The sequence below is a fragment of the Dendrobates tinctorius genome, unplaced genomic scaffold (genome assembly GCF_039654945.1).
Source record: "Dendrobates tinctorius isolate UK_male_01 unplaced genomic scaffold, ASM3965494v1 ptg000115l, whole genome shotgun sequence".
In the NCBI taxonomy this organism is placed as follows: Eukaryota; Metazoa; Chordata; class Amphibia; order Anura; family Dendrobatidae; genus Dendrobates; species Dendrobates tinctorius.
This window is the reverse complement of record NW_027361783.1, coordinates 17,272,961-17,300,463: the sequence shown is the minus strand read 5'-3', so window position 1 is coordinate 17,300,463 and position 27,503 is coordinate 17,272,961. Positions and strand designations below refer to the sequence as shown.

Sequence of the window (27,503 nt, the reverse complement as noted above, 5' to 3'; positions counted from 1 at the left end):
GTAGGGTGACAAGCAGTTGGAGTGAGAACAAGTTGAAGGGCATAACATTTGTCCTGATGGGACAAGCACATAGACGTGAAATGATTCATTCAATATACACAATAAATCAAAGTTCTTTACCTTGTTTAGAGTAATTATTCCTTCTTGCGTCAAACTATCTGTATTTATATTAAACATATTGTGATCTCCCCTTTCTTCTATTGCATAAATAATTTCTGCATTTTTTCCAATGTCAATGTCATCGGCCAATACTATGCCAACTATTTCCCCAATAGTCGCTGACTCTATTATTGACATCTCGTAAGTCTCTGAAAAAGAGATTGCACTTCAATCAAACATGCTAAATATTTCTATTCAATCTGTGTAATATACTATTGTCTTCAAATGTTGAGTATTACCACAGTACAGAAAAATTTTGTTTCCAACCAACTAGAGTTAATAAATCCTGGCAAATCTTGGATTGCTAAATATTCAGAAAACACTTGATGACTCATGATGATAATCCAAATATATCAATGATTTGTTCATGACCATCTGATAAATAATATGACAGTTGATAAAAAAGGCATTTAAAATTTTAGAGGCCAAAAATAAAATACTGACAAAAATGTACTTTAGGTGTTGATTTCAGATTATTTTGACATATTTTTCGCGACAGAAACAAATGCCAGTTTATTAGACTTTCTGGCTTATTGCATACCTGATTAAACTAATTTATAATAATACATTTATTAACAGAAGAATATAGCTTATAACATTAATCAGATATTTACTTGCACAAATAAAAATAAAGAAATTTGAGAATGTGACAAAAATTGAAGTGCCATTTCAAATATCATTTGAAAATTAAACTAATGCACAAATAAAATTTTACAGAAGAATCTTTGGCCATTTTATTTATTTCAAGTTTTTGAGATGTTTCCACACAATAAAATATTGCAATTCACAGCATTGTTAAGATAGACTCAGTGTACACTGCATTGGTGGCCACTGGCAGAAGTATATGCTCAGTAGATTTAGTAAATGCACAAAAATTGCCACAGTTTGAATGGTTGCCCATGCAAAGATACGCCATTGCAAAGAGTCTTGCTAAGAAATTATGTTCCCTCTGATTCATCACTATTGTTTTTCCACTTTTCTGGAGGAATTTGTATTTATTAATAACTTTAGTATTTTCTTATTATGTACAATAAATAATTACATTGTGGCACATTGTTAGACAGAAAAATTAATGTAAATACATGTATGACCAAAAAAGAAAGAGATAAGTAAAAAGTAGTTATCATGCCTAGAATACTTTTGTTTTTTTGGGGTATACACGTATTTCCATCGGTATTTCCTTGTCATTTTTTGATTTCTTCCACAACTTTCCTTTACAAGATGCTTTTAGACAGATTCATGAAATGAGACTCACTCTAGTCAATGGCTATAGAAAAGCTTACGGTTGAAGTTTCTTTCAGCATGGTTAAAGACTAATGTGCAACATTTTAAAGGATTATGCATTTTTTGTGCTCAAAAGTCACGAAAAAATGCAAAAGGTGAAATAAAGAACATTTTTCGATTTGCACAAAATTAATGATCAACATGTGCCAATTTGAAAAATTTGATGCAAAAAATGTTAACTAATGAAAACATACAGTATGACAATTATAAAGGTAAGTACAGACATTAAAGGTATTGGTCACCTTTTGGGGCATTTATTTTTTTACTTAAATGCATGTATTTGAGTTAAAAATTAGTTTATGAAATTGGGTTTCATTACACATTTTGCACTTTTACTGGCTGCATGACTATAGATTGTATGATTTCCAAAAGTCCATGACTTTTCCTTCTTGGTGTTACAATTTCAATATTGAGGAGTAGATGTTCAATTAGTTTGGATAAGGTGTATTAAAAAACAGGGAAAAAATGCATACAATGTAAAAAATACTGCTAATATCAGTACATTTCTCTCAGCACAAGTTATTGGAGATAAAATGGAACAACATCAAAAGAATAAGGAAATCGCACTATAAAAATTTCAACACTTTAGTAGATAAGTGAATATATGTAATAGTGTAAACTGTGTTTTTCGAACTATAAGACACACGTTTTTCCTCCAAAATTTTGGAGAAAAATGGGGTGAGTGTATCTCATAGTCCAATGTACATGTTGTCGACGGGGGGAGCGGAAGCGAAGGACGAGTGGGTTATAGGAGGCAGGAGCCTGTGGCTGCAGCTATTTCCGTGTGTCTACTGTTTAAAGAGAATTAATATGCATTGTTCCCACTTCCATAGTCCTTCCCACCCCTACACTATGAAGCAGGCACCGATTGGTGGAAGGGACTATGGGCGTGTGGAGCAGTGAATGTTCATTCTCTTTAATGGCGGGCACACTGTTAGTAACAGCCGTCGGCTTCCTGCAGTGCTTGGGTGATCAGATGTCCCCACTATTAAAGAGAATGATTATTCACTGCTCCCCATGCCCACAGGAGTGGAGAGAACTGAATATTCATTGTCTTTAAAAGTGGGCACACATTATCGTCCAGCTGGTCCAGGAAGCCGGCATCTGAGGCTAACAGTGTGCCTGCTATTAAAAAGAAATGAGTGTACACTGCTCTCCACTCCTATAGTCATGGGTGTGGAGAGCAGTGAGTATTCCGGCAGCTATCCACTGTGTGTAAGTAGAGCATGACTTCACTGCCATGTGCTGCTTACAAGTTAAATTATCTGCTGGCATCAGCACAAGATGCAGCGCTGTGAGGGAGCAGAGGGGTAAGTAGAATGGTTTAATTTTTTATGTGTGAATTGTGATGGGGCCATATATACCAGAATGGGGATGGAGATATATATACCAAGATGATGATGAGGGAGCCACATATACCAGGATGGGTATGAGGGGGCTATGTATACAAGGATGGGGATGTGGGCCATGTATACCTGGATGGGGATGAGGAGGTCATGTATACCAGGATGTGGATGGATGCCATGTATACCAGGATGGGGATGAGGGGTCCAAGTATACCAGAATGTGGATTATTGGGCCATGTATTCAAGAATGGGGATGAAGGGGGCCATGTTTACCTGGATGGAGATCACATATATCATGATGGGGGCATATATAACTGGATTGGGACATATACATACTAGAATGGGGAATATTAGCACATAATTGGGGGAGGCATCACCCCTATAATGGTGTCAGCAGTAGATCCCCCCCCCATAATAGTGTGTCATGACCACATTTTTGCTTCAATTTTTTTTTTTTTTTTACATTTTCATCTTCTAAAACCTAGCTGCATCTTATGGTCTAGTACCTCTTACAGTCCAAAAAACGTGTTCTATACAAGGACTTCTTAAAGCGCTGTTTGAAGTGAAACGGCTGTTGTCCTCTGTGCATTCCATTCACTCCTGCAACCCGATGTTTTAATTCTTCTATTAAAGTGTTGAAGTTTTAATAGATGGTGAGTGGTTTCCTTTTTCTTTTGAAAGTCTCTGAAAGTTATGGCTGATCTTAGCTTACCTTTCCAGAGGAGTGAATAGCAGATGGAACCGGAACACATCTCCCCTCCATGATAATATGGAATAGTATTGCCAGATTTCCATAGAATTAAACATAAAATGAAGAACTTTGCTTACTTTGTTGAAATTTAGGTGCATTATCATTGACATCCAGTACTTTAATTAATACAGTTGTTGAAGCTGATAGTGCGCCTATATCACCAATCATGTCTTTGGCTTGCACTATGACTTGATATTGATCTTTCGTTTCTCTGTCAATTTGTGAGGCAACTCGAATTATTCCTAAATGTAAAAAAAGATAAAAACAAAATATTTATAAATAATATGAATCTGATAAAATTCTTTTGTTGCCCTGTCTACAGAGTGAGAAACTTTTTTGATGTGTGTCAGTTAGGCATCAATGCTGTATATTGCAGTTTACATAAAAAACTGCTTACCAGTGTAAGCCAAGCATTGAGTGTTCAGTATTCACATGGCTGCTGAATTCACAGAAAAACAGTCACGTCTGCAATTGTGAATGTAACTAAAGGGGGTTTTACACATAGCGATATCGCTAGCAATATCGCTATAACATCACCGATTTTGTGATGTTATAGCGATATTGCTAGCGATATCGCTATGTGTGATACCTCCGACTGGCTCCCCCGCTGTCTGTCGCTGATCGCGCGAGATCGGACGGCTCCATTTCTCATCGGGCGCTTCCTGCTGGGCTTCCTTTTGTGCCGACGAGTGACGTATGGAGGCAGGCGGGAGGACGTCAGGATCGCCGCATCTGAAAGGTAAGTATCGTCCGCTGTATCGCTGCTGCATCGCTGTGAGATCTGCCTGTGTGGCAGCTCACTAGCGACCATTTAGCGATGCACCAGCGATCCTGACCGGGTCGTATCGTGGTCTGGATCGCTGGTGCATCGCTAAATGTAAAAGGGCCTTAACTCAAAGTGCTGCTTGGTGTGCCAATCCACATAATAGATGTATACAGGAGATACCTGCTAATTACATGCACTAAGCTGGTCAGTAATCAAACCAGACAAATTTTTTCACACAAACACAGAGTCTTTGTAATAAATAGATGATGTGAACAAGCACAAAGGCTAACATTATGTCCATGTTTTGTCCTTTTTCCATATAGACACATATGGACAGAAGAGACTTTAATGTGAATATACTCTTAGTGATATGTATGTTCTCAAGAGTGCTCTGTGTCCATAAACTGAAACTCCCCATGCCCAACTACTACTGATTGACAGCTTTTTCCGTAAGCACGGTAATAAGGAAAAGACTGTCAATCAACAAAGGGAGGGAGGAACCTGCTTCTTGTTAATATGATGGACTCCTTATAATGCTAGGTTTCTCGTACACCAAATAATTTATGAAATCATGTCGAGAAGTGACACACACTGAAATCAGGGTGTCTATCTCTACTTATACTGCCCTCTGAAAATGCAACCTAAACTCTTTGTAAGATTCCCTTTAGCGGGAACCTGTCTTTTGATGCTTCCCAACTGCAGATATCTTGAATCAGATCCTGGCTGCACAATTGTAACCAGGTATATTTGTCTCTGCAATGCTACAGCATTTTGAATGAAAATATAAACTTTAAAGCTAATAGCTAGTGATCTAACTAGTCTGGTGCTGCCCCTGGCTGTCTCTTCGCAGCACTGCTACAGATGATTCACAGATCCCTGTCAGTCATATGCAGCAGTGCCAGAAAGAGCTGGCCAAAGGCAGTGCTGGAGTATTGGGATCTCTGGCTAGGATTGCAGCAGGATCAATGACATTTTATTTCTCTGACACTACAGAGCAATCCAGAGTTCAGAGAAAAATATACCTTGTGCAGCCAAGATCTGATGACTTCTGTTTGCAGTTGGGGCAGAATGAATCAAATAAAAAGTTCCCTTTAAGGTCGCAGACACACTAGCATTTTAAAATTGGGTCGAAAACAGATCTAGACTTCTTTTCTTTTAATCCAGAAAAGTCAGAAAAATGTTATGCATGTGGCATGTGACTTTCAAGCGAGTATAATGTGATTTTTATCACCTAGTAGCGAATGACATGCAAATGCAATCCATATGCAAAGCTATTTTAACATTACCTTTTACATACAGTATTTCTCAATATCATTTAAAGATATTTTTCAATGAAAATATTCTTCATTACACACATATACTGTATATATACACACGGTCAAAATTGTTGGTACCCCTCGTTTAATGACAGAAAAACCTACAATGGTCACAGAAATAACTTGAATCTGACAAAAGTAATAATAAATCAAAAATCTATGAAACTGAACAAATGAAAGTCAGACATTGCTTTTCAACAATGCTTCCACAGAATTAAAAAAAGAAACTCATGAAATAGGCCTGGACAGAAATCATGAAACCCCTGAAAAAAATGTGACAAAAGGGTCATGTTAAATCAAGGTGTGTCCAATAATTAGCATCACAGGTGTCTACAATCTTGGAATCAGTGAGTGGACCTGTATAGAGGGCTGCAAATACTCACTATGCTGTTTGTTGACATGGTGTGTATCACACTCAACATGGACCAGAGGAAGCGAAGGAAAGATTTGTCTCAGGAGATTAGAAAGAAAATTATAGACAAACATGTTAAAGGTAAAAGTTATATGACCATCTCTAAGCAGCTTGATGTTCTTGTGACTACACTTGCACATATTATTCAGAAATTTAAGCTCAATAGGACTGTAGCAAACCTTCCTGGACGTGGCCGCAGGAGGTAAATTGATGACAAATCAAAGAGACGGATAATATGAATGGCAACAAAAGAGCCTAGAAAAACTTCTAAACACGTTAAAGGTGAACTTCAAGCTCAAGAAATTACAGTGTTAGATTACACCATTCTTCATTGTGTGAGCCAAAGTGGACTTCATGGGAGATGACCAAGGAGGACACCATTGTTGAAAAAAAATCATAAAAAAACAGACTGAAATTTGCCAAACTACATGTTGACAAGCCACAAAGCTTCTGGGAGAATGTCCTATGGACAGATGAGACAAAAATTGAAATTTTTGCCAAGGCACATCAGCTCTATGTTCACAGATGGAAAAATTAAGCATATCAAGAAAAGAACACTGTCCCTACTGTGAAACATGGAGGAGGCTCTGTTATGTTCTGGAGCTACTTTGCTGCATCTCGCACAGGGTATCTAGAATCTGTGCAGGGTACAATGAAATCTCAAGACTATCAAGGGATTCTAGAGAGAAATGTGCTGCCCAGAGTCAGAAAGCTTGGTCTTAGTGGCAGGTCATAGGTCTTGCAACAGGATAATGACCCAATACACACAGCTAAAAACACCCAAAAATGGCTAAGAGGAAAACATTGGACTATTCTGAAGTGGCCTTCTATGAGCCTTGACCTAAATCCTATTGAGCATATTTGGAAAGAGCTGGGATATGTCATCTGGAAAAGGCAACCTTCATGCACGAGACAACTGGAGCAGTTTGCTCTTGAGGAGTGGGCCAAAATACCTGTTGAGAGGTGCAGAAGTCTCATTGACAGTTACAGGAATTGTTTGATTGCAGTAATTGCCTTAAAAGGTTGTATAAGAAAATATTACATTAAGGCTGCAATCATTTTTGTCCAGGCCTATTTCATGAGTTTTGTTTTTTTAATTCTGTGGAAGCATGGTTGAAAAGCAATCTCTGAATTTCATTTGTTCATTTTCATAGATTTTTGATTTATTATTACTTTTGTCAGATTCAAGTCATTTCTGTCATCATCGTGTTTTTTTCTGTCATTAAATGACTGGCACCAACAATTTTGACAATGTGCGTATGTGTATATATCTAATATATAAAGCTCAAAGTGTGTATGTATGTGTGTATGTATGTATGTATGTGTGTGTGTATGTGTGTATGTCCGGGATAGGCATCCGCACCGTTGCAGCTACAGCCACAAAATTTGGCACAGTCGCATGTCTGGACCCCGAGAGCGTCCTAAGCTATGTTGTGAGGCAAAATTTTAACCCCGCGCGTTCCAATTCACCAAACAATTTTACCCCTATCTACATACTGGGGGAAAAGTGTGTGCGCGTTAAGCCCCGCCCCTCATTATGATGTCACAATGCCCCTATTTGCATACTGGGGAAGCAGTGTGTGCGTGTCAAGCCCCGCCCCTCATTATGATGTCACAATGGTTGCCATGGCGACGCTGATGTCATCAAAGGTTGCAAGCCCCGCCGCCGCTCATTATGATGTCATAATGGTTGACTATGGATTGGAGGATGTGTGTGAGTATATGGCACCGGACTATGGGATGGAGGATATGTATGATGGGTATATGGGAACGGGACTATGGGATGGAGGATGTGTGAGGGGTATATTTTTGCACTGGACTATGGGATGGAGGATATGTATGACAGGTATATGGGCACAGGACTATGGGATGGCGGATATGTATATGGGCACAGGACTATGGGATGGAGGATGTGTGATGGGTATATGGGCATTGGACTATGGGATGGAGGATATGTTTGATGGGTATATGGGCACGGGACTATGGGATGGCGGATATGTATATGGTCATGGGACTATGGGATGGAGGATGTGTGATGGGTATATGGTCACTGGACTATAGGATGGAGGATATGTATGACGGGTATATGGGCACGGGACTATGGGATGGCGGATATGTATGATGGGTATATGGGCACAGGACTATGGGATGGAGGATATGTATGATGGGTATATGGGCATGGGACTATGGGATGGAGGATATGTATGATGGGTATATAGGCACGGGACTATGGGATGGAGGATATGTATGATGGGTATATGGGCATGGGACTATGGGATGGAGGATATGTATGATGGGTATATGGGCATGGGACTATGGGATGAAGAATATGTATGATGGGTATATGGGCATGGGACTATGGGATGAAGAATATGTATGATGGGTATATGGGCATGGGACTATGGGATGGAGGATATGTATGATGGGTAGAAGGGCATGGGCCTATTGGATGGTGGATATGTATGATGGGTATATGGGCATGGGACTATGGGATGGAGGATAATTATAATTTGTTATAACTAACCACAGTTAGTTACTATGCCCGGGCAGCGCCGGGCTCTTCAGCTAGTGTATATATATATATATATCTTACTGTACATGTGTTTTAGTAGTGAATAAATGCAATTCTTAAAAAAATGCCATGGGTTTTTGTTACACCCGGCCCCCTTGCTGGCTCTGCACCCTGGTCTGCCGCTGCACCCCATTCTGGCCACTCACCTCCTGGTCTGCACGCTGTCCCTGTACAGCAGCGAGCTCCCTGTCTGCCTCATGCTGCTCCTCGGCGTCCTATTCTCTCCCCCTCCCCCATCTCCTGGCATCCTGTCAGCAGGTCTCCAGCCAAAGCTATTAGAGCACGTGTGCACGCTCCCCTGGCTTCTTAAAGTGACAGCGTTCATTTTTCAAATCTGGTAATTATCCAATGGCAGCACACTGGCTGCTATTTCTGGTCTCTCCTCCATAGGGAGAGCGCTGGAGCAATGAGTATCTATCATTGCTACATCCGGTTCTGTCCCTGACCTGTCTGCGCTGCGTTAGCAGTCTCTGTGCATTCTCTCATGCTTTCTGTCTCCACAGATTATCTGTATCCTGCTAACACTGGCAATCTCTGCAATCATATGTGCAAGAGCCATCCCGTTCCGCCAACAGCCATCCGAGTCCATGGACTGTGACAAGGCTACTGGAGCCTGCTAGCTACCAACTACCCAGAACCAGGACCTGCCTCACCTGTGTGTCTACCTCTCTAAGGACTCTGCTATTGTATCTGTTACCCCTTTTGGTCCCAATGGGACAGCTGCCATGTGTCCGGGGTCTAACTGGAGGTAGCACCTGTGTCCTCTGGGAATTCCATTCTGGTCCTGTCTGAGGGACTTTACTATGGGTACCCAGGGCTCACTAGTTATGCCCCCTTCGGAGCCCCCCGGACCATGGTCCCGAGGTTCTACTTTAAAAATAAAAAAAACAAATGTGAACTTCACCAACTCTGCCTCCGCTTCCGTTCGTTACAGGTCTCCTGAAATTTTAGCAACCAGCATTGGGAAACCAGACAGCTGGGGGCTGAAGTTTATAATCAGGGAAGGGGGTAATATGTGTGGAGCTTCTCAGGCTATTAATATCAGCTCTCAACTGTATGCTTAGCCTTAACTGGTTAATAAAATGGGGGACCCCCAAAAAATGACATGGGGTCCTCACTGTAATTAATAATCAGCAAAGGCTAAGCAGACAGCTGTGGGCTGATATTAATAGCATACAAAGGCATGTTTATTAGCCCCATACTAGACTATTTGTAGTCTTATTTTTAATATCCGCTCTCAGTTGCTTCTATAAGATGAGCCAAATCTGGTGCTTATCCCGGCTCTTCCCACTTGCTTTGGTGCATTGACAAATAGGATAATAGTATAGGGGTATGATGTCAGCTTTGTATTCGCTGTCGACATCATGCTCAAGGGTTAGTAATGGAGACATGTCTATTGGAAGAACCCATCAAAAACCCCATAGTCATATTGTAAATAAAAACACCTTCAATGAAGTAAAGACAGTGACTTTTTTATTTAAAAATAAAAAAACTAAATTTACACTCACCTTGACGCCTAATCCTCCGAAGCCCATGTATCCTGCAAAAAAAAATATGGATGCGTCTTTTCTGGGGCTGCTGAGAGCTGTCTGGCAGAGGACCAATATCAATGGCCCCTTCCTAAGCTATTAACATAAGCACGCAGCTGTGTGATTAGACTTTGCTGGTTATTAATTCTATATGGGATCCCTCATCATTTTTTGGGGGTCCCAATTTTAATCACCAGTAAATGTTAAGCATACAGATGTGAGATATTTATAGCCCGGGAAGCTCCATGTGTATTACCCCTTTCCCTTTCATCAGCCCCCAGCTGTACATTTTCCCTCTGCTTGTTACTAAAATTTAGGGGAACCCTATGACTTTTTTAAAGAAATTTGTTTGTTTATTGCAAAAATACATGTACAGTAAGCTACACATGCAAATCACTGATTATATACAGCTCTGGCAAAAATTAAGAGACCACTGCACAGTTTTATAAAAATCAGCTTCTCTACATATCTGACAGCCATTTCATTCCAGTGTCAGTTGAATTCCAACCAGAGTACACTTCATTTTACTTAATGTGCTTCTGATTAGGTGATCACCTGAACCAAATCTTATTTAATGAAGGAAAGTATAAAATAAACCCTGCTGTTGTGTTCACAATCCTCTTGCAATAGGACAAGCTGGATGGCAAAACAAGTGCTAGTAATATCCCAAAAGTAATAGGAATGAAAAAATAACTTTTAATAATACCAATGGAGTTGAAAAGAAAAGTCTTGAGTGAGGAAAAGAAGGGCTCAATTTTGGCTTTACTATCAGAGGGATACAGTGAATGTCATGTTGCCTCCATCTTTAAAAGATGGCAGTCCATTACAACAAGGTCAAGCAGCAGACATTGGGGACAACAAATTTACAGACTGGCAGAGGGCAAAAACAACTCTCCACTGACCGTGATGACCGTCATCTTATTCGAATGTCACTCAGCAACCGCAGGATGACATCAAGTGACCTACAAAAGGAATGGCAAATGGCAGCTTGGGTGAAGTGCGTGGCAAGAAGAGTTCATAACAGGCTCATAGAGGCAGGGCTAAGTCATGTAAAGCTAGAAAAAAACTTTCATTAATGAGAAGCAAAGGAGAGCCAGGCTGAAATTTGCAAAAAACCATACGGATTGGACAATAGAGGACTGGAGTAAGGTAATCTTGTCTGTTGAGTCTATTGCCCAACACCTGGCCGTCTAAATGGTTAGACGGAGACTGGTGGAGGCGTACAAGCCACAGTGTCTTGCACTCACTGTGAAATTTGGTGGAGGATCAGTGATGATCTGGGGATGCTTCAACAAGGCTGGAATTGGGCAGGTTAATCTTTGCGAAGGACATATGAATCAAGCTGCATACAAGATTATCTTGGAAAAACAGTTGATTCCTTCTGCTCAGGCAATGTTCCCCAACTCTGAGGACTGTTTTTTTCAGCAGGACATGCGCCGTGCCACACAGCTATGTCAATAAATGTGTGGATGAAGGACCACCACATTAAATCCCTGTCATGGCTAACCCAATCTCCAGACTTGAACCCCATTGAAAACCTCTGGAATGTAATCAAGAGGAAGATGGATAGTCACAAGCCATTAAACAAAGAAGAACTGCTTAAATTTTTGTACCAGGAGTGGCATAAGGTCACCCAAAAACAGTGTGAGAGACTGGTGGAAAGCATGCCAAGACGCATGAAAGCTGTGATTGCAAATCATGGTTATTCCACAAAATATTGATTACTGAACTGTTCCTAAGTTAAAACGTAGTATTGTTATTTCTAAATGATTATGAACTTGTTTTCTTAGCATTATTTGAGGTCTGTCAAGCACTGTATATTTTGCTCTTAGTGCTTGGAAAATTGAAGACATGTTGACAGTAGTTTATAGAATAAAAGAGCAATTTACATTTTTCTCAAAAATATACCTATAAGGGATCATACTCACTTGCGAGAGGTTTGCACGATTCTCGTGTGAGCCTTTGGCATGAATACCTGGCACTGCTGCCGATACTCAGACCGGAGCGTGCAGCTACATGTATTTCTATGCAGCCGCACGCTCAGGTCCAAGTGCCGGAGCAGTGCCAGGTTTTCATGCGAGTGACTCGCGCTACAATTGTGTGAGTCTCTCGCTAGTGAGTATGAGCCCTAAAGCGAAAAATCAGACAAACTGAAAATTTTGCAATGGTCTCTTTATTTTTGCCAGAGCTGTATGTTGCTGACATACTCTGTTTCACTGCTTACTTATTATATTGATTTTGCTGAACATGGCTGATGAAATGTCAGATTTCCAAGGAGATGGGTAAGTAAAATTAGACAGCACACGCATGGTCCAAGTGCAAAGTGATTTTTTTTTCTTGCACCCATTGACTTCTATTGACAATTGCAATCCGAAATTCACATCCACTCACTGCATGCTGCAATTTTTATCAGTCTGATTGCAATCCGATCTGAGCAGATAAAAAGATCACCGATGTGCACTGAATCATTGAATAACATTGGCCCGAATGGTATCCAGTATCTTATTTGATTACATTTGTCTGATTTCATCGCAAGTGAAAGCAAGTCCTCACAAACACATTTTGATTAATGACTCACATTTTACAATCATTATAAATTATAAACATTAGCACAATAGTAGTAGTATTTGTAATAATAATGCTGAAAACCTAGCCAAATACAGTGGGGCAAAAAAGTATTTAGTCAGTCAGCAATAGTGCAAGTTCCACCACTTAAAAAGATGAGAGGCGTCTGTAATTTACATCATAGGTAGACCTCAACTATGGGAGACAAACTGAGAAAAAAAAATCCAGAAAATCACATTGTCTGTTTTTTTTTCATTTTATTTGCATATTATGGTGGAAAATAAGTATTTGGTCAGAAACAAGCAAACAAGATTTCTGGCTCTCACAGACCTGTAACTTCTTCTTTAAGAGTCTCCTCTTTCCTCCACTCATTACCTGTAGTAATGGCACCTGTTTAAACTTGTTATCAGTATAAAAAGACACCTGTGCACACCCTCAAACAGTCTGACTCCAAACTTCACTATGGTGAAGACCAAAGAGCTGTCAAAGGACACCAGAAACAAAATTGTAGCCCTGCACCAGGCTGGGAAGACTGAATCTGCAATAGCCAACCAGCTTGGAGTGAAGAAATCAACTGTGGGAGCAATAATTAGAAAATGGAAGACATACAAGACCACTGATAATCTCCCTCGATCTGGTGCTCCACGCAAAATCCCACCCCGTGGGGTCAGAATGATCACAAGAATGGTGAACAAAAATCCCAGAACCACGCGGGGGGACCTAGTGAATGAACTGCAGAGAGCTGGGACCAATGTAACAAGGCCTACCATAAGTAACACACTACGCCACCATGGACTCAGATCCTGCAGTGCCAGACGTGTCCCACTGCTTAAGCCTGTACATGTCCGGGCCCGTCTGAAATTTGCTAGAGAGCATTTGGATGATCCAGAGGAGTTTTGGGAGAATGTCCTATGGTCTGATGAAACCAAACTGGAACTGTTTGGTAGAAACACAACTTGTCGTGTTTGGAGGAAAAAGAATACTGAGTTGCATCCATCAAACACCATACCTACTGTAAAGCATGGTGGTGGAAACATCATGCTTTGGGGCTGTTTCTCTGCAAAGGGGCCAGGACGACTGATCCGGGTACATGAAAGAATGAATGGGGCCATGTATCGTGAGATTTTGAGTGCAAACCTCCTTCCATCAGCAAGGGCATTGCAGATGAAACGTGGCTGGGTCTTTCAACATGACAATGATCCAAAGCACACCGCCAGGGCAACGAAGGAGTGGCTTCGTAAGAAGCATTTCAAGGTCCTGGAGTAGCCTAGCCAGTCTCCAGATCTCAACCCTATAGAAAACCTTTGGAGGGAGTTGAAAGTCCGTGTTGCCAAGCGAAAAACCAAAAACATCACTGCTCTAGAGGAGTTCTGCATGGAGGAAAGGGCCAACATACCAACAACAGTGTGTGGCAACCTTGTGAAGACTTACAGAAAACATTTGACCTCTGTCATTGCCAACAAAGGATATATCACAAAGTATTGAGATGAAATTTTGTTTTTGACCAAATACTTATTTTCCACCATAATATGCAAATAAAATGAAAAAAAAACAGACAATGTGATTTTCTGGATTTTTTTTTCTCAGTTTGTCTCCCATAGTTGAGGTCTACCTAAGATGTAAATTACAGACGCCTCTCATCTTTTTAAGTGGTGGAACTTGCACTATTGCTGACTGACTAAATACTTTTTTGCCCCACTGTAAGTACTGATGCCACTCTTTTTATAAATGCATTTAAAAACAAACGTAATAATATTTGATATTATTTTTTATCATAGAACAGGGAATTATATACTATTATTGATTTTCTACTGTTTTTCTTTGAAATTCTAAGGTCAAGTTAGAACAATGCAAAAAGTAAATTGGTCAATGCCAGAGGTTTGCTAATTGATTTATCTTTCTCAATCCTTCTTTTATTTTCTTTTTGTATTTCATAAAGAAGAAAAGAACAAATACGTGAGAAAATGGTTATATGGCATCAGAGAGGACTGTGATAAACACAATAATCTAATAGAAATAGCTTTGCTTGTTTTTTTTGCTTTTTTAAGGAATGATTTATTTTATCCCTTGTGCTTAGAGTGTACAATTTAGGTCTGATTCACACTTCTCATCTTTAAAGCAATATTTTTGTGACCTTCTTATTGCCAAGTTTACACATTTCAGATCTGATCTCTTTTTGATGACGGCCGGAATACTTAGTGTGACTCCTGCCATAATGAAAGAGATATTTAAGCTCATAAAGGATGGAGACCATTGTCATTATTAATTTCCATATCTGAGATCTCATTCTCAAAATCTGCATGTACAATAGAAGTATGAAGCACAATCACAAGCTCAGTTCACTTCTTATGCAACAGTTGCTGGCTGTGTTATACGGCTGACACCAAGCTGCAACTGCTATTTTTGGAAATATCTTTCAGGCTGGTAGTTACCTCTTGTGATGTCATTATGAATAACAACCGTGGCATCTAAAGGCCCCTTTACATTTAGCGATGCACCAGCGATCCTGACCACGATATGACCCGGTCAGGATCGCTGGTGCATCGCTAAATGGTCACTAGTGAGCTGCCACACAGGCAGATCTCACCAGCGATGTAGCGATGCTCGGCGGTCGTACTTGCCTTTCAGACGAAGCGATGACCGACATCTTCCGCCCGCGTCCATAGGTCACTCGTCGGCACCAGCAGGAAGCTGCCGACGAGAAATGGACGTGGACGATCTCACGCGATTAGCGGTAGCCAGCGGGGGAGCCAGTCAGAGGTAAGTATCACATGTAGCGATATCACTAGCGATATTGCTGCTGCGTCACAAAATCGGTGACGCTTTGGCGATATCGCTATGTGTAAAGCCCCCTTAAGTGATTAGATAGAGGGTCACCACCTCTATTGCCTCTGTTATCTTATCTGTGCCAGGGCCTTATAATCTATAATGTCATGATAACCTGTCTGTATAAACTCTTTTGCATCCCCCCCAACCCAGGAGCTGTGGTGACAACAGACCATGTTACTAAAAGTTCAGACACAGCCATTACTCAGTACATAAGAAGGGCATATTTACACAAGAACATTTTATTTAATTAAACACATCCAGTTGTGGAACTTAATATTATGCCACAATCTATTGATTAAAATAAACTTTATTAGTGGGACAGCCCCTTTAAAATCCATATCACAAATCAATGAAAAAATCCATGGCACATCAAAAAGTATAGATGAAAATAAAAAGTTTCTGTTATCTAAGGCCGGGTGCATGCGATTCGGAAGTGACAGCGCTTTGGACGCAGCGAATATTCGCTGCACCCAAAGCGCTGTCATCTATTCAACGCAGGTGAATTTGCATATGTTCACTGAACCATGTGGATTCACCGTGTCCAATACATTCTTTTGGTGAAATTTCTCTTGCAGAGACTAGCGTCTCTGCAAGATTAATTGACATGCTGCGGTCTAGAGAAACACTCCTCATATCAGTCTCTGTGGGTGATCCGCAGGCATCTGTGGACACATAGTGGACATGGGATTTCTTGAATGCTGGGCTATGCAGATATGCCGGTTGCATGCTGCACACGTATGCAGCGTCCAACCCACAGCATCTCCAGATCGTGTGCACATACCCTAACAGACATCATAAGTTATGCGTTTTACTTATGCAATATGTGTTGGCCATCCAAAGCTGTGAATGATTGAATGACAAATCCAATTAAGAAAGAATAACCACAGCCACTTTATTGATTATCTTCTGTCAGCCGACACATTGGATTTATTAAAAGTAGTGGTTAAGAAGTATGTACAATATGCAATGCCTGTGAGAGAACTACAAAAAACTTTCTATTTACACCTACTGTTAACATTTTTAGTTGACATTGTAGTATTCCCATTAATATAATTGAAAGCATACACTTAATCCTAAAACAAATGCAAACTACTTCACTAATTCATCACTTTCAAGAAATTTAGTATCCCATTAACAGTCTTATACAAAAGGCAAGATTGAGACTATCCTTTAAAACAAAGTATGAGTCAAATATTACATGTGAAAAAAATTTAAACATATATAGTAAACAGTAGAGGTAACCTGTCTGTTTTTGATTCTTGTTGCTTTTATTTGAACATGGGTTATGATATCTAACCTCTGGCCGTAACTTAATTTGTCAAAAAGTCCTTATTATGTAGCAAGGACACAGCTTTAATTGATTTCACTATCAAACACTAGTTAGTCATTTTCTTTTGCGAGTGTCTTTGGACTTTGAATACTTTAAATAGGTCTCATGAATCACTATAATTATGCTATTTGAAGCACATCAGAAGATCAATTGTAAGCAAATGAACATTAACTAGCAGACTATGTGGCCAAATGAGTCCAAGATTTTCTGAAATAGTTTTGTGCTTTTTAATAGCACTTATACCTATCTTACCTTATCCTAATAAACTGTGAAACAGATGCGATCTTTAGACATCAACATTAAAACAGTGATAGCTGAAATGTAACATATGTCAATAAATGTAAGTATTTTGTATGAAAGCATTGCCTTATAAATAAATAAATTAGCATCATAAAAGTTCCTGATTTTTACTACACACAGCAGTGCTGCAATCTTTCTACCTAAAGTAGAAACAATCAGACAATTGCAGGTCCAAGTCCCTGAAAGGGACTTACAAATAAAATAAAGAGAAAAGAAAAAAAGTATTTTAAATATTAAAAAAATATTAACAAAAAAAAACTTGAATGACCATCCCATTTTCTCAGTCAGCAATAAATAAATGTAAAAAAAGAAAAAATGCACATATTTGGTATTGATGTGCTGAGAAAAGTCCGATTTTATTTAAATATATAATTAATTCATCTGTAAAAACAGTAGAGAAAAAAGAAAAAAATATCAAAATTCTTGAAATGTGGATTTTTAGTTGTTGCAAAACCACAAAAAATGCAATGAGATGTGATCAAAGTATTTATCGTGTTTTTCAGATTATAAGATGCACTTTTTCCCAAAAAATTTTGGGGGGAATGAGGGTGCATCTTATAATACATATATACCTTAACGGCATGCCGCTGCCGGTGTCCGGTGCTGCCGCTGCCCTGTGTCCGGTGCTGCCGGTTCCCTATCCTGTATCCGGCAGTGCTGCGGGGGGCTATTCCAACACTTTGTGAAAGGCCAGAGCCTCCGGCAGTTCCTTGATTTCATATGCGGTGGACTCTGGGAAAATGGCCAACGGGGGCGGCGCATGTACAGATGGAGATCTCGGCACCAAGATCTCAGGAGATGAGATCTCAGCCCTGAAATCTCATCTCCTGAGATCTTGGTGCCGAGATCTCCATCTGCATATGTGCCCCCCCATTGGCCATTTTCCCGGAGTCCACCGCACAGGAAACCATGGAACTACCGGGGGTTCTGGCCTTTCACAAAATGTTGAATAAAAGAAGGATGGTGTGCACTCTGGTCATACAAAGGGGGAGGTGCTGGTGGATTGCACCGGATAGGCCCTGAATATAAGTAAAAGGTATAATCCACCTCACACAACTACTTGATTCTTAGCAAGAAAAGAAAAATTTATTCAAAAAGATATCCAGTCTAGATGAGAAAGTGCCACAATTTCAATGACAGTGTATATACATTGGTTTTCCAATAAGTTACCCAACGTTTCGATCCTCCCGGATTTTACTCATGGGGTACTACAAGATAAGTAAAACAATACATAAAAATACAGATCATATAATAGAGGCAAAATCAAAGGAGTTACATAAATCCAAAACATTATATATAATGTACATTATAAACAATCTTTGGGTCTCTCTCCCTCTTAAAACCTGTGTTCTCTCAAAAGTATAGTGTTATTTTTATTTCTTGTCTCTTCTTTGTTTGATATACACTTACCTGTATCTGACAAGTATTGATTCCTGGTTTATTATTATTATTGTTTGTACATACTTGCTCTTGACATTACCAGTCTACAGTTTCCTTTTTTCTTCTTTGTATATGATTCTTTTGGATTTATGTAACTCCTTTGATTTTGCTTCTATTAAATGATCTGTATTTTTATGTATTGTTTTCCTTATCTTGTAGTACCCCTTGAGTAAGATCCGCGAGGATCGAAACGTTGGGTAACTTATTGGAAAACCAATGCATATACACTGTCATTGAAATTGTAGCACTTTCTCATCTAGACTGGATATCTTTTTGAATAAAAAAATGTTTTCTTGCAAAGTATCAAGTAGTAGTGTGCGGTGGATTATACCTTTTACTTTCACAAAATGTTGGCAGAGCCCCCGCAGCACTGCCAGACACAAGGCAAGGCAGGGCAGCGCAGCGGCAGCACTGGACACAAGACATCAGCAGCATCGGACACCAGCAGCGACTCGCCACACATCGGAACACCCCATCATTCCAGCCTGCTCTCTTGCCTCCTCCAATAGCAACACTGGGACCCCGCTTCACCGCAGCCACAACCCCGGTAAGCAATAAGACGCATGGATTATAAGAAGCACCACCATTTTATTAGAAAAAAAGTGTTTTTCCTATTTTTCTCCTCAAAATTTGGAGTGTGGCTTATAATCTTGAGCGTCTTATAATCCGAAAAATATGGTACTTAAAAATAGTATCAATAAAAACATTAGGCCATTAAATAAAACAAGTCTTCACAAAAAAATAAAATTGTTATGGGTTTTGGAGAATGGCAACTCACACTAAATGTTTTTCTATGAATTTCTAAATTTTTATTTCTCCACTTCAAGAAAAAAAATGCAAGTTTTGTATCATTGTAGCCATACTAATATGGAGAATCATATTGTCAGGTCATTTTTATGGTAGAAGAAACAAAACTTCTAAATAATAAAGAAATTTGTTTTTTTCACTATTTTACTACACTTGAATTTTTTCCCAATTTCCAATATAACATATAAAAAACTGATGACATCATACAACATTAATATTTGTTAAAATATCAAGTTATTTTCAAGTTAAGAAATCAAACAAAGAAGAATAATTTCATAATTTTTTCCAGCTTAAATTGTACCCATAATTGGTACTATTCAATTGAAAACTAAAGTGACATATTTTTAGGTAGAAAGATAATGAACTTAAATAAAATTGTTGTATTCATATGCACATCATTTAATACTTTGAATTTATGAAAGCATTTAGACTTTATTTGGTAGTAACAAATCTGAATGGCACAGCAGGAATTGTCAATATTTCCTTACTATTCCTTTAAGTATCACTCCAAATCTGTCACATTGCAGGGGCATCTCCAGTGTGCAGCTCTCTTCAGGTCACCTTCAGATTTTCAATTGAATTTATGTATGGGTTCTGGCTGGGCCATTCCAAAACTATGATCTTCCTTTGATAATACAGACATATGGTTAAGCTCGTGGTCATGCTGAAAGGTGAAGTTCATCTTCAGTTTTTTTAGCAGGTTTTGTTACACAATTGACTGTAATTTGGAACTGTTCATAATTTCCTTCACTATGACAAAATCCTTAGATAAAACTGTCAAAAAACAACCTGATAACAGAATTATGTATCTACCATGATTCATTGTAGGCATGGTGTTCTTTTGGTGCTAAACAGTTTTGGCTATGCAAGCAATATAACTCTTGGAATCATAGGCAAAAAATTAAATGTTTGAACTCATCAGATTAGAACACATTTTCCAACCTGCCTGTGGCATACTTGACATAGGTTTTAGCTATGCATAATTAAGCTTGGATGTTATTATTTGTAAAGAAAAGGCATTCAACCTTCCAGCTTGCTCTACAAGCCACATGTATGAAGAATACGGGAGATTGCTGTTACATGTAGAACACAACCAGTAATAGCCAAAAATTCCTGAAACTTCCTCAATGTAGCTGTAGGCTTCTTAGCAGCCTCCCACACAAATTTATATCTGGTCTTTATATAAATGTTTTTGTGGGAAATCTAGTTCTAGTTATTGTAATTATTATGCCAAATTTAAGCCACATTTTCTTGACCCTACACACTGTTTTCCGTGGTATATATGATACCTTGCAAATATTTTTGATCCTTCTTCAGACTGATAACATTAAATAACGAGACCCATTTGCTGTGTTGTAAGCTGTTTATGAACCATCACTTTTGCTACAAAATACCACTACTAAGAACATGTCTGGAAAATTCAATTACAGCAGCTAAACATCATATGGAGTTAATCAAGATCACGTGATTACTGCAGCTGTGTGCTAACTACAATTAATATGAGTTTAAATGTTATTGGCTAATTCTGAGCATAATTACGATCACCATTATAAGATGATCAAACTTAAGCAAACAAACATTTTTTAGTTTTGTTATTTTTATTCTTGTTTTGAAAATTTTTTTGGCTTGGTTAGCAAAATATCTACACAATAGGTGGAAAAAGTTTTGAAAACATTCTTCTTGGTATGATGCATACAAAAAAATAATTGCACTTTAGCTGGGACTCTGAATCCAATGCATATTGTCAATTTATAAATACTGTGTGTGTATATATATATATATATATATATATATATATAATGCATAATATGTGTATGTGTATAATATATATACTGCTCAAAAAAATAAAGGGAACACTAGACACTCTTAGTGAGTAGACACATGGATGTTAGTGACCTTCCTATCATTTCTACTTGTTGTTTATTACATTGGCACAACAGCAGGATAAATTGAATCACAATCAGTGTTGATTTCACAGAAGTGTGACTGACTTGGAGTTACATTTTGTTGCTTCAACCTCACAGCATGGTCTTTGTCAAGCACAAAGACAGTGCTTGAGGTCGAAATGTTGCACCATTTGGGGCTGAATTAAAACCCACAATTTTTTCTTGAACTGGAGTGCTGCCTGATTTTTTTTTCTGTGTGTGTGTGTGTGTGTATATATATATATACTATCCATAATAACAGGGTCTGTACCACAGGAATGGCATATAGCAAATGTGGTGCCAATATTCAAAAAGGGGACAAAAACTGAACTTTGAAATTATAGGCCAGTAAGTTTAACCTCAACTGTGGGTAAAATCCTGGAAGGTTTTCTAAGAGATACTATGCTGGAGTATCTGGAGAAGAATAACCTCATGACCCAATATCAACATGGGTTTACAAGGGACCGTTCCTGTCAGACTAATCTGATAAGCTTTTATGAAGAGATAAGTTCCGGACTGGACCAAGGGAATGCAGTGGACGTGGTGTACATGGACTTTTCAAAAGCTTTTGATACGGTGCCACACAAAAGGTTGATACATAAAATGAGAACAATGGGGATAGGGGAAAATATGTGTAAGTGGGTTAAAAACTGGCTCAGGGATAGGAAACAAAGGGTGGTTTGCTGTGAGTTCATTGAGTTCTCCTTCCAGGCTCCCTCTGGTGGTAACAGGAGGTAGTGAGGCTGATTTAAACAGTAGAGATCTGCCACCTGATAATGAGGATGACGATTGGACCTCAGGAATCTCAGATTGGATTTAAGACAGCCAACGCCCTTCTCTGGTGCTGGTGATTCCTTCTGGTTGTCAGGTCTTGGTTCTCAGCTCTGTTCCAGTCAGCTCAAGCTAAGTTTCTCTGCTAATGTTCACAATTGATTTTGTTGTTCTATTCAGCTTTTTTTTGTGGTCAGCCAGCCTCGGCTGGGCCTGTACTGAATTTCCACTCTTATTTATCTGTATTTGCCAATTTGCTTTTTGTCCTTTATTAGATTGACCTCTTTTTACTCTGTCTCAGAATATTTCAGAGTGCTGATATAGCGGGAAAAGTCTAGTGACTTCAGGGTTAATTTTGTTATCAGAAGTGTTGAACATTATTTTGTAGGGTTTTTGGCAGATTGCAGACAGTGTCTTTCCTTTCCTCTTCTTTCTAGTTAGTTTGGGCCCCATCGTTTGCTCAGCCTATTTTCCTGCCTGTGTTTGTGTTTTCATCTTGTTTCACCGTGAATACATGTGTGGGGGCTGTCTATTCCTTTGGGGTCTGTTCTGGGGCAGATAGCTTTCCCCTTTTCTTGCTTTAGGCTCATTTAGTCCTCCGGCCATGACGAGGTGTCTAGGTTCATCGTAGGTACGCTCCACGGCTGCTGCTAGTTGTGTGGTTAGGATCAGGGATCTGCAATCTGCATAGTTACCAACCTCTCTGGTTTTTCTGGGCTTAGCATGTTTAGGTTTTTTCCTCCTCGGTGACCCATTCATAACAGTGGTTACTAATGGAGTACACTCAGACTGGGTCACGGTTAGCAGTGGGGTACCACAGGGGTCAGTTTTGGGCCCACTTCTTTTTAACATATTTATTAATGACCTTGCAGGGGGCATAGAGAGTAGAATTTCAATATTTGCAGATGACACTAAACTCTGCAGGGTAATCAATACAGAGGAGGACAATTTTACATTACAGGAGGATTTATGTAAGCTAGAAGTTTGGGCTGATAAATGGCAAATGAGCTTTAATGGGGATAAATGTAAGGTCATGCACTTGGGTAGAATGAACAAGATGTATAATTATGTGTTTAATTGTAAAACACTGGGCAAAACTGTCACTGAAAAAGACCTGGGTGTATGGGTGGACGACAAACTCACATTTAGTGGCCAGTGTCAGGCAGCTTCTGCAAAAGCAAATAAAATAATGGGATGCATTACAAGAGGCATAGATGCTCATGAGGAGAACAAAATTTTACCTCTACATAAGTCACTAGTGCGACCACACTTAGAATACTGTGTACATTTCTGGTCTCCGGTGTATAAGCAAGACATAGCTAAACTGGAGCGGGTGCAGAGAGAGCGACCAAGGTAATTAGGGAACTAGGGGGTCTGCAATACCAAGACAGGTTATTACACTTCGGGTTATTTAGTTTGGAAAATCAAAGGCTTAGGGGTGATCTTATTATAATGTATAAATATATGCGGGGACAATACAAAGACCTTTCTAATTATCTTTTTACTCTTAGACCTGTGACAGGGACAAGGGGGCATCCTCTACGTCTGGAGGAAAGAAGGTTTAAGCATATTCACAGATGCAGATCCTTTACTGTAAGAGCAGTGAGACTATGGAACTCTCTGCCATATGATGTTGTAATGAGTGATTCCCTACTAAAATTTAAGAAGGGACTGGATGCCTTTCTTGAAAAGTATAATATTACAGGGTTTATACACTAGTTTCCTTAATATTGCGTTGATCCAGGGAGCTAGTCTGATTGCCGTATGTGGAGTCGGGACGGAATTTTTTTCCCCAATGTGAAGCTTACTGCTTAAAGTCTTCCTTCAACCTTAATAACTATGTCACTATGTTAATATATAAATATCTATAATAATAAATGCCCTAACCAGCTTCCGGTTGTAACAACTTCCGTCCAGTTGTAACCGGTGACGTCACCACACACACACGCACATGTTAACCCTCAACACACCACACCGCCTCAACACACACTCCTCTCACCTTTCACCTCCACTCATGTCCACTCACTCTTTCACTCCACATACGTTCCTTTCTCTCACTCCGTTTCTCATACTCACACCGTCATCGTCGCTGCCCCGACATCTTCCTCCGCCGCCGCGATCCAGGATCCAGACGTTCTCCAGGCCGCCGACATGTTCTTGCGGGATGCCATCTTGGATGTCGTGAAGTCCCGCGAGATTCAAGATGGCGTCGCCGCAACAATATGTCGCTGGCGTGGACGACATCGGGATCCAAAAAGATGGCGTTGGCGAAATCTCGCGAGATTACGCCAACGCCATTTTGGATCCCGATGTCGCCCATGCCAGCGACATGTTGTTGCGGCGACGCCATCTTGAATATCGCGGGACTTCACGACATCCAAGATGGCGTCCCGCAAGAATATGTCGCTGGCGTGGGCGACATCGGGATCCAAAATGGCGTCGGCGTAATCTTGCGAGATTTCGCCGACGCCATCTTTTTGGATCCCGATGTCGTCCACGCCAGCGACATGTTGCTGCGGCGACGCTATCTTGAATATCGCGGGATTTCACGAAATCCAAGATGGCGTCCCGCAAGAACATGTCGGCGGCCTGGAGAACGTCTGGATCCTGGATCGCGGCGGCGGAGGAAGATGTCGGGGCAGCGACGATGACGGTGTGAGTATGAGAAACGGAGTGAGAGAAAGGAACGTATGTGGAGTGAAAGAGTGAGTGGACATGAGTGGAGGTGAAAGGTGAGAGGAGTGTGTGTTGAGGCGGTGTGGTGTGTTGAGGGTTAACATGGCAAGAGGTGTTAACGACGTCCGCCGACGCCATCTTGCTTTCGTGAAATTGCGTCATTTACCTCACGCCGACTTGCTGTGCGGACGCTTGGCATTGCCTGTACCACCATAACTACTGCTGCCTTGGTCCTATGCCTGTTTACTGCCGGTGTCTAATTACTGGACCAATTTGCCTGTACCGCCATAACTACTGCTGCCTTGCTCCTCTGCCGGTGTCTAATTACAGGACCAATTTGCCTATACCGCCATAACTACTGCCTTTGTCCTCTGCTGGTGTCTAATTACAGGGCCAATTTGCCTATACTGCCATAACTACTGCTGCCTTTGTCCTCTGCCAGTGTCTAATTACAGGGCCAATTTGCCTCTATCGCCATAACTACTGCTGCTTTGGTCATCTGCCTGTTTACTGCCGGTGTCTAATTACAAGGCCAATTTGCCTCTACCGCCATAACTACTGCTGCCTTGCTCCTCTGCCGGTGTCTAATTACAGGGCTAATTTGCCTCTACCGCCATAACTACTGCTGCCTTGCTCCTCTGCCGGTGTCTAATTACAGGGCTAATTTGCCTCTACTGCCATAACTACTGCTGCATTGCTCCTCTGCCGGTGTCTAATTACAGGGCCAATTTGCCTATACCGCCATAACTACTGCTGCCTTGCTCCTCTGCCGGTGTCTAATTACAGGGCTAATTTGTCTCTACCGCCATAACTACTGCTGCCTTGCTCCTCTGCCGGTGTCTAATTACAGGGCCAATTTGCCTCTACCGCCATAACTACTGCTGCCTTGCTCCTCTGCCGGTGTCTAATTTACAGGGCCAATTTGCCTCTACCCCCATAACTACTGCTGCCTTGCTCCTCTGCCGGTGTCTAATTACAGGATCAATTTGCCTCTACCGCCATAACTACTGCTGCATTGCTCCTCTGCTGGTGTCTAATTACAGGGCCAATTTGCCAATACCGCCATAACTACTGCTGCCTTGCTCCTCTGCCGGTGTCTAATTACAGGGCCAATTTGCCTCTACCGCCATAACTACTGCTGCCTTGCTCCTCTGACTGTTCACTGCCTGTGTCTAATTACTGGGCCAATTTGCCTCTACCGCCATAACTACTGCTGCCTTGCTCCTCTGCCGGTGTCTAATTACAGGGCCAATTTGCCTCTACCGCCATAACTACTGCTGCCTTGCTCCTCTGCCGGTGTCTAATTACAGGGCCAATTTGCCTCTACCGCCATAACTACTGCTGCCTTGCTCCTCTGCCGGTGTCTAACTACAGGGCCAATTTGCCACTACCACTTCATAACTACTGCTGGGCAATTACAGGGTCAATTAGTATCTGTTTACTCTACAATACTCCAGGACGCCTTCTTCACTGCCAGATAACTGCCAAATAGACTCCTTTACCTGTGCCAACATGAGTCATAACAAAAAGTATGCCAATGCCAGTGAAAGGAAAGCAGCTTTAGCACTACGACAAAAACAACGCCGTGCTAATGAGACTCCTGAGGAAAAACACCATCGCCTTGAGAAGATTAAGGCTTATAAACGTCGTCGCCTCACACACGAATCCCCTAACTCTAAATCCATAAGATTGGCTGAAGAAGCCTCTGCACGCCGTCACCGCCGACAACAGACGGACTCTTCCTCATCATTATTATTAGACTCACAACAGGATGCTTCCACATCAGCATGTGGAACAATTTACTGCTACACTTCATCCCATATGCCGTTCACTGACATAACTAATCAGCAATCTGTTTCTGCCCTATCAATACCACCATTCAATACCGATGCACAGTATGCCAATGCCAGTGAAAGGAAAGCAGCTTTAGCACTACGACAAAAACAACGCCGTGCTAATGAGACTCCTGAGGAAAAACAGCATCGACTTGACAAGATTAAGGCTTATAAACGCTGTCGTCTCACACATGAATCCCCTAACTCTAAATCCATTACATTGGCTGAAGAAGCCTCTACACGCCATCACCGCCAACCACATACGGCTTCTTCCTCATCATCTATAATAATAAATGCCCTAACCAGCTTCCGGTTGTAACAACTTCCGTCCAGTTGTAACCGGTGACGTCACCACACACACATGCACGTTAACCCTCAACACACCACACCGCCTCAACACACACTCCTCTCACCTTTCACCTCCACTCACGTCCACTCACTCTTTCACTCCACATACGTTCCTTTCTCTCACTCCGTTTCTCATACTCACACCGTCATCGTCGCTGCCCTGACATCTTCCTCCGCCGCCGCGATCCTGGATCCAGACGTTCTCCAGGCCGCCGACATGTTCTTGCGGCGACGCCATCTTGGATTTCGTGAAATCCCGCGAGATTCAAGATGGCGTCGCCGCAAGAACATGTCGCTGGCGTGGACGACTCGGGATCCAAAAAGATGTCGTCGGCGAAATCTCGCGAGATTACGCCGACGCCATTTTGGATCCCGATGTCGTCCACGCCGGCGACATGTTCTTGCGGCGACGCCATTTTGGATCGGCGAAATCCCGCGATAGTCAAGATGGCGTCGCCGCAAGAACATGTCGCCGGCGAGGACGACGTCGGGATCCAAAATGGCGTCGGCGAAAACTCGCGAGATTTCACCGACGCCATTTT

General features: G+C 40.8%; 1 protein-coding gene across 1 annotated transcript in view; it reads right to left on the bottom strand.

The window, feature by feature from the left end:
* Positions 1-27,503, bottom strand: part of LOC141101162 (cadherin-19-like) — a 296,165-nt gene that overhangs the window by 120,340 nt on the left and 148,322 nt on the right. The window contains exons 5-6 of the mRNA XM_073590021.1: positions 3,618-3,782; positions 121-308 (exon numbers count right to left, since the gene is read on the bottom strand). Coding sequence (XP_073446122.1) covers positions 121-308; positions 3,618-3,782 — 353 coding nt within the window. The remainder of the gene's footprint in view (positions 1-120; positions 309-3,617; positions 3,783-27,503) is intronic.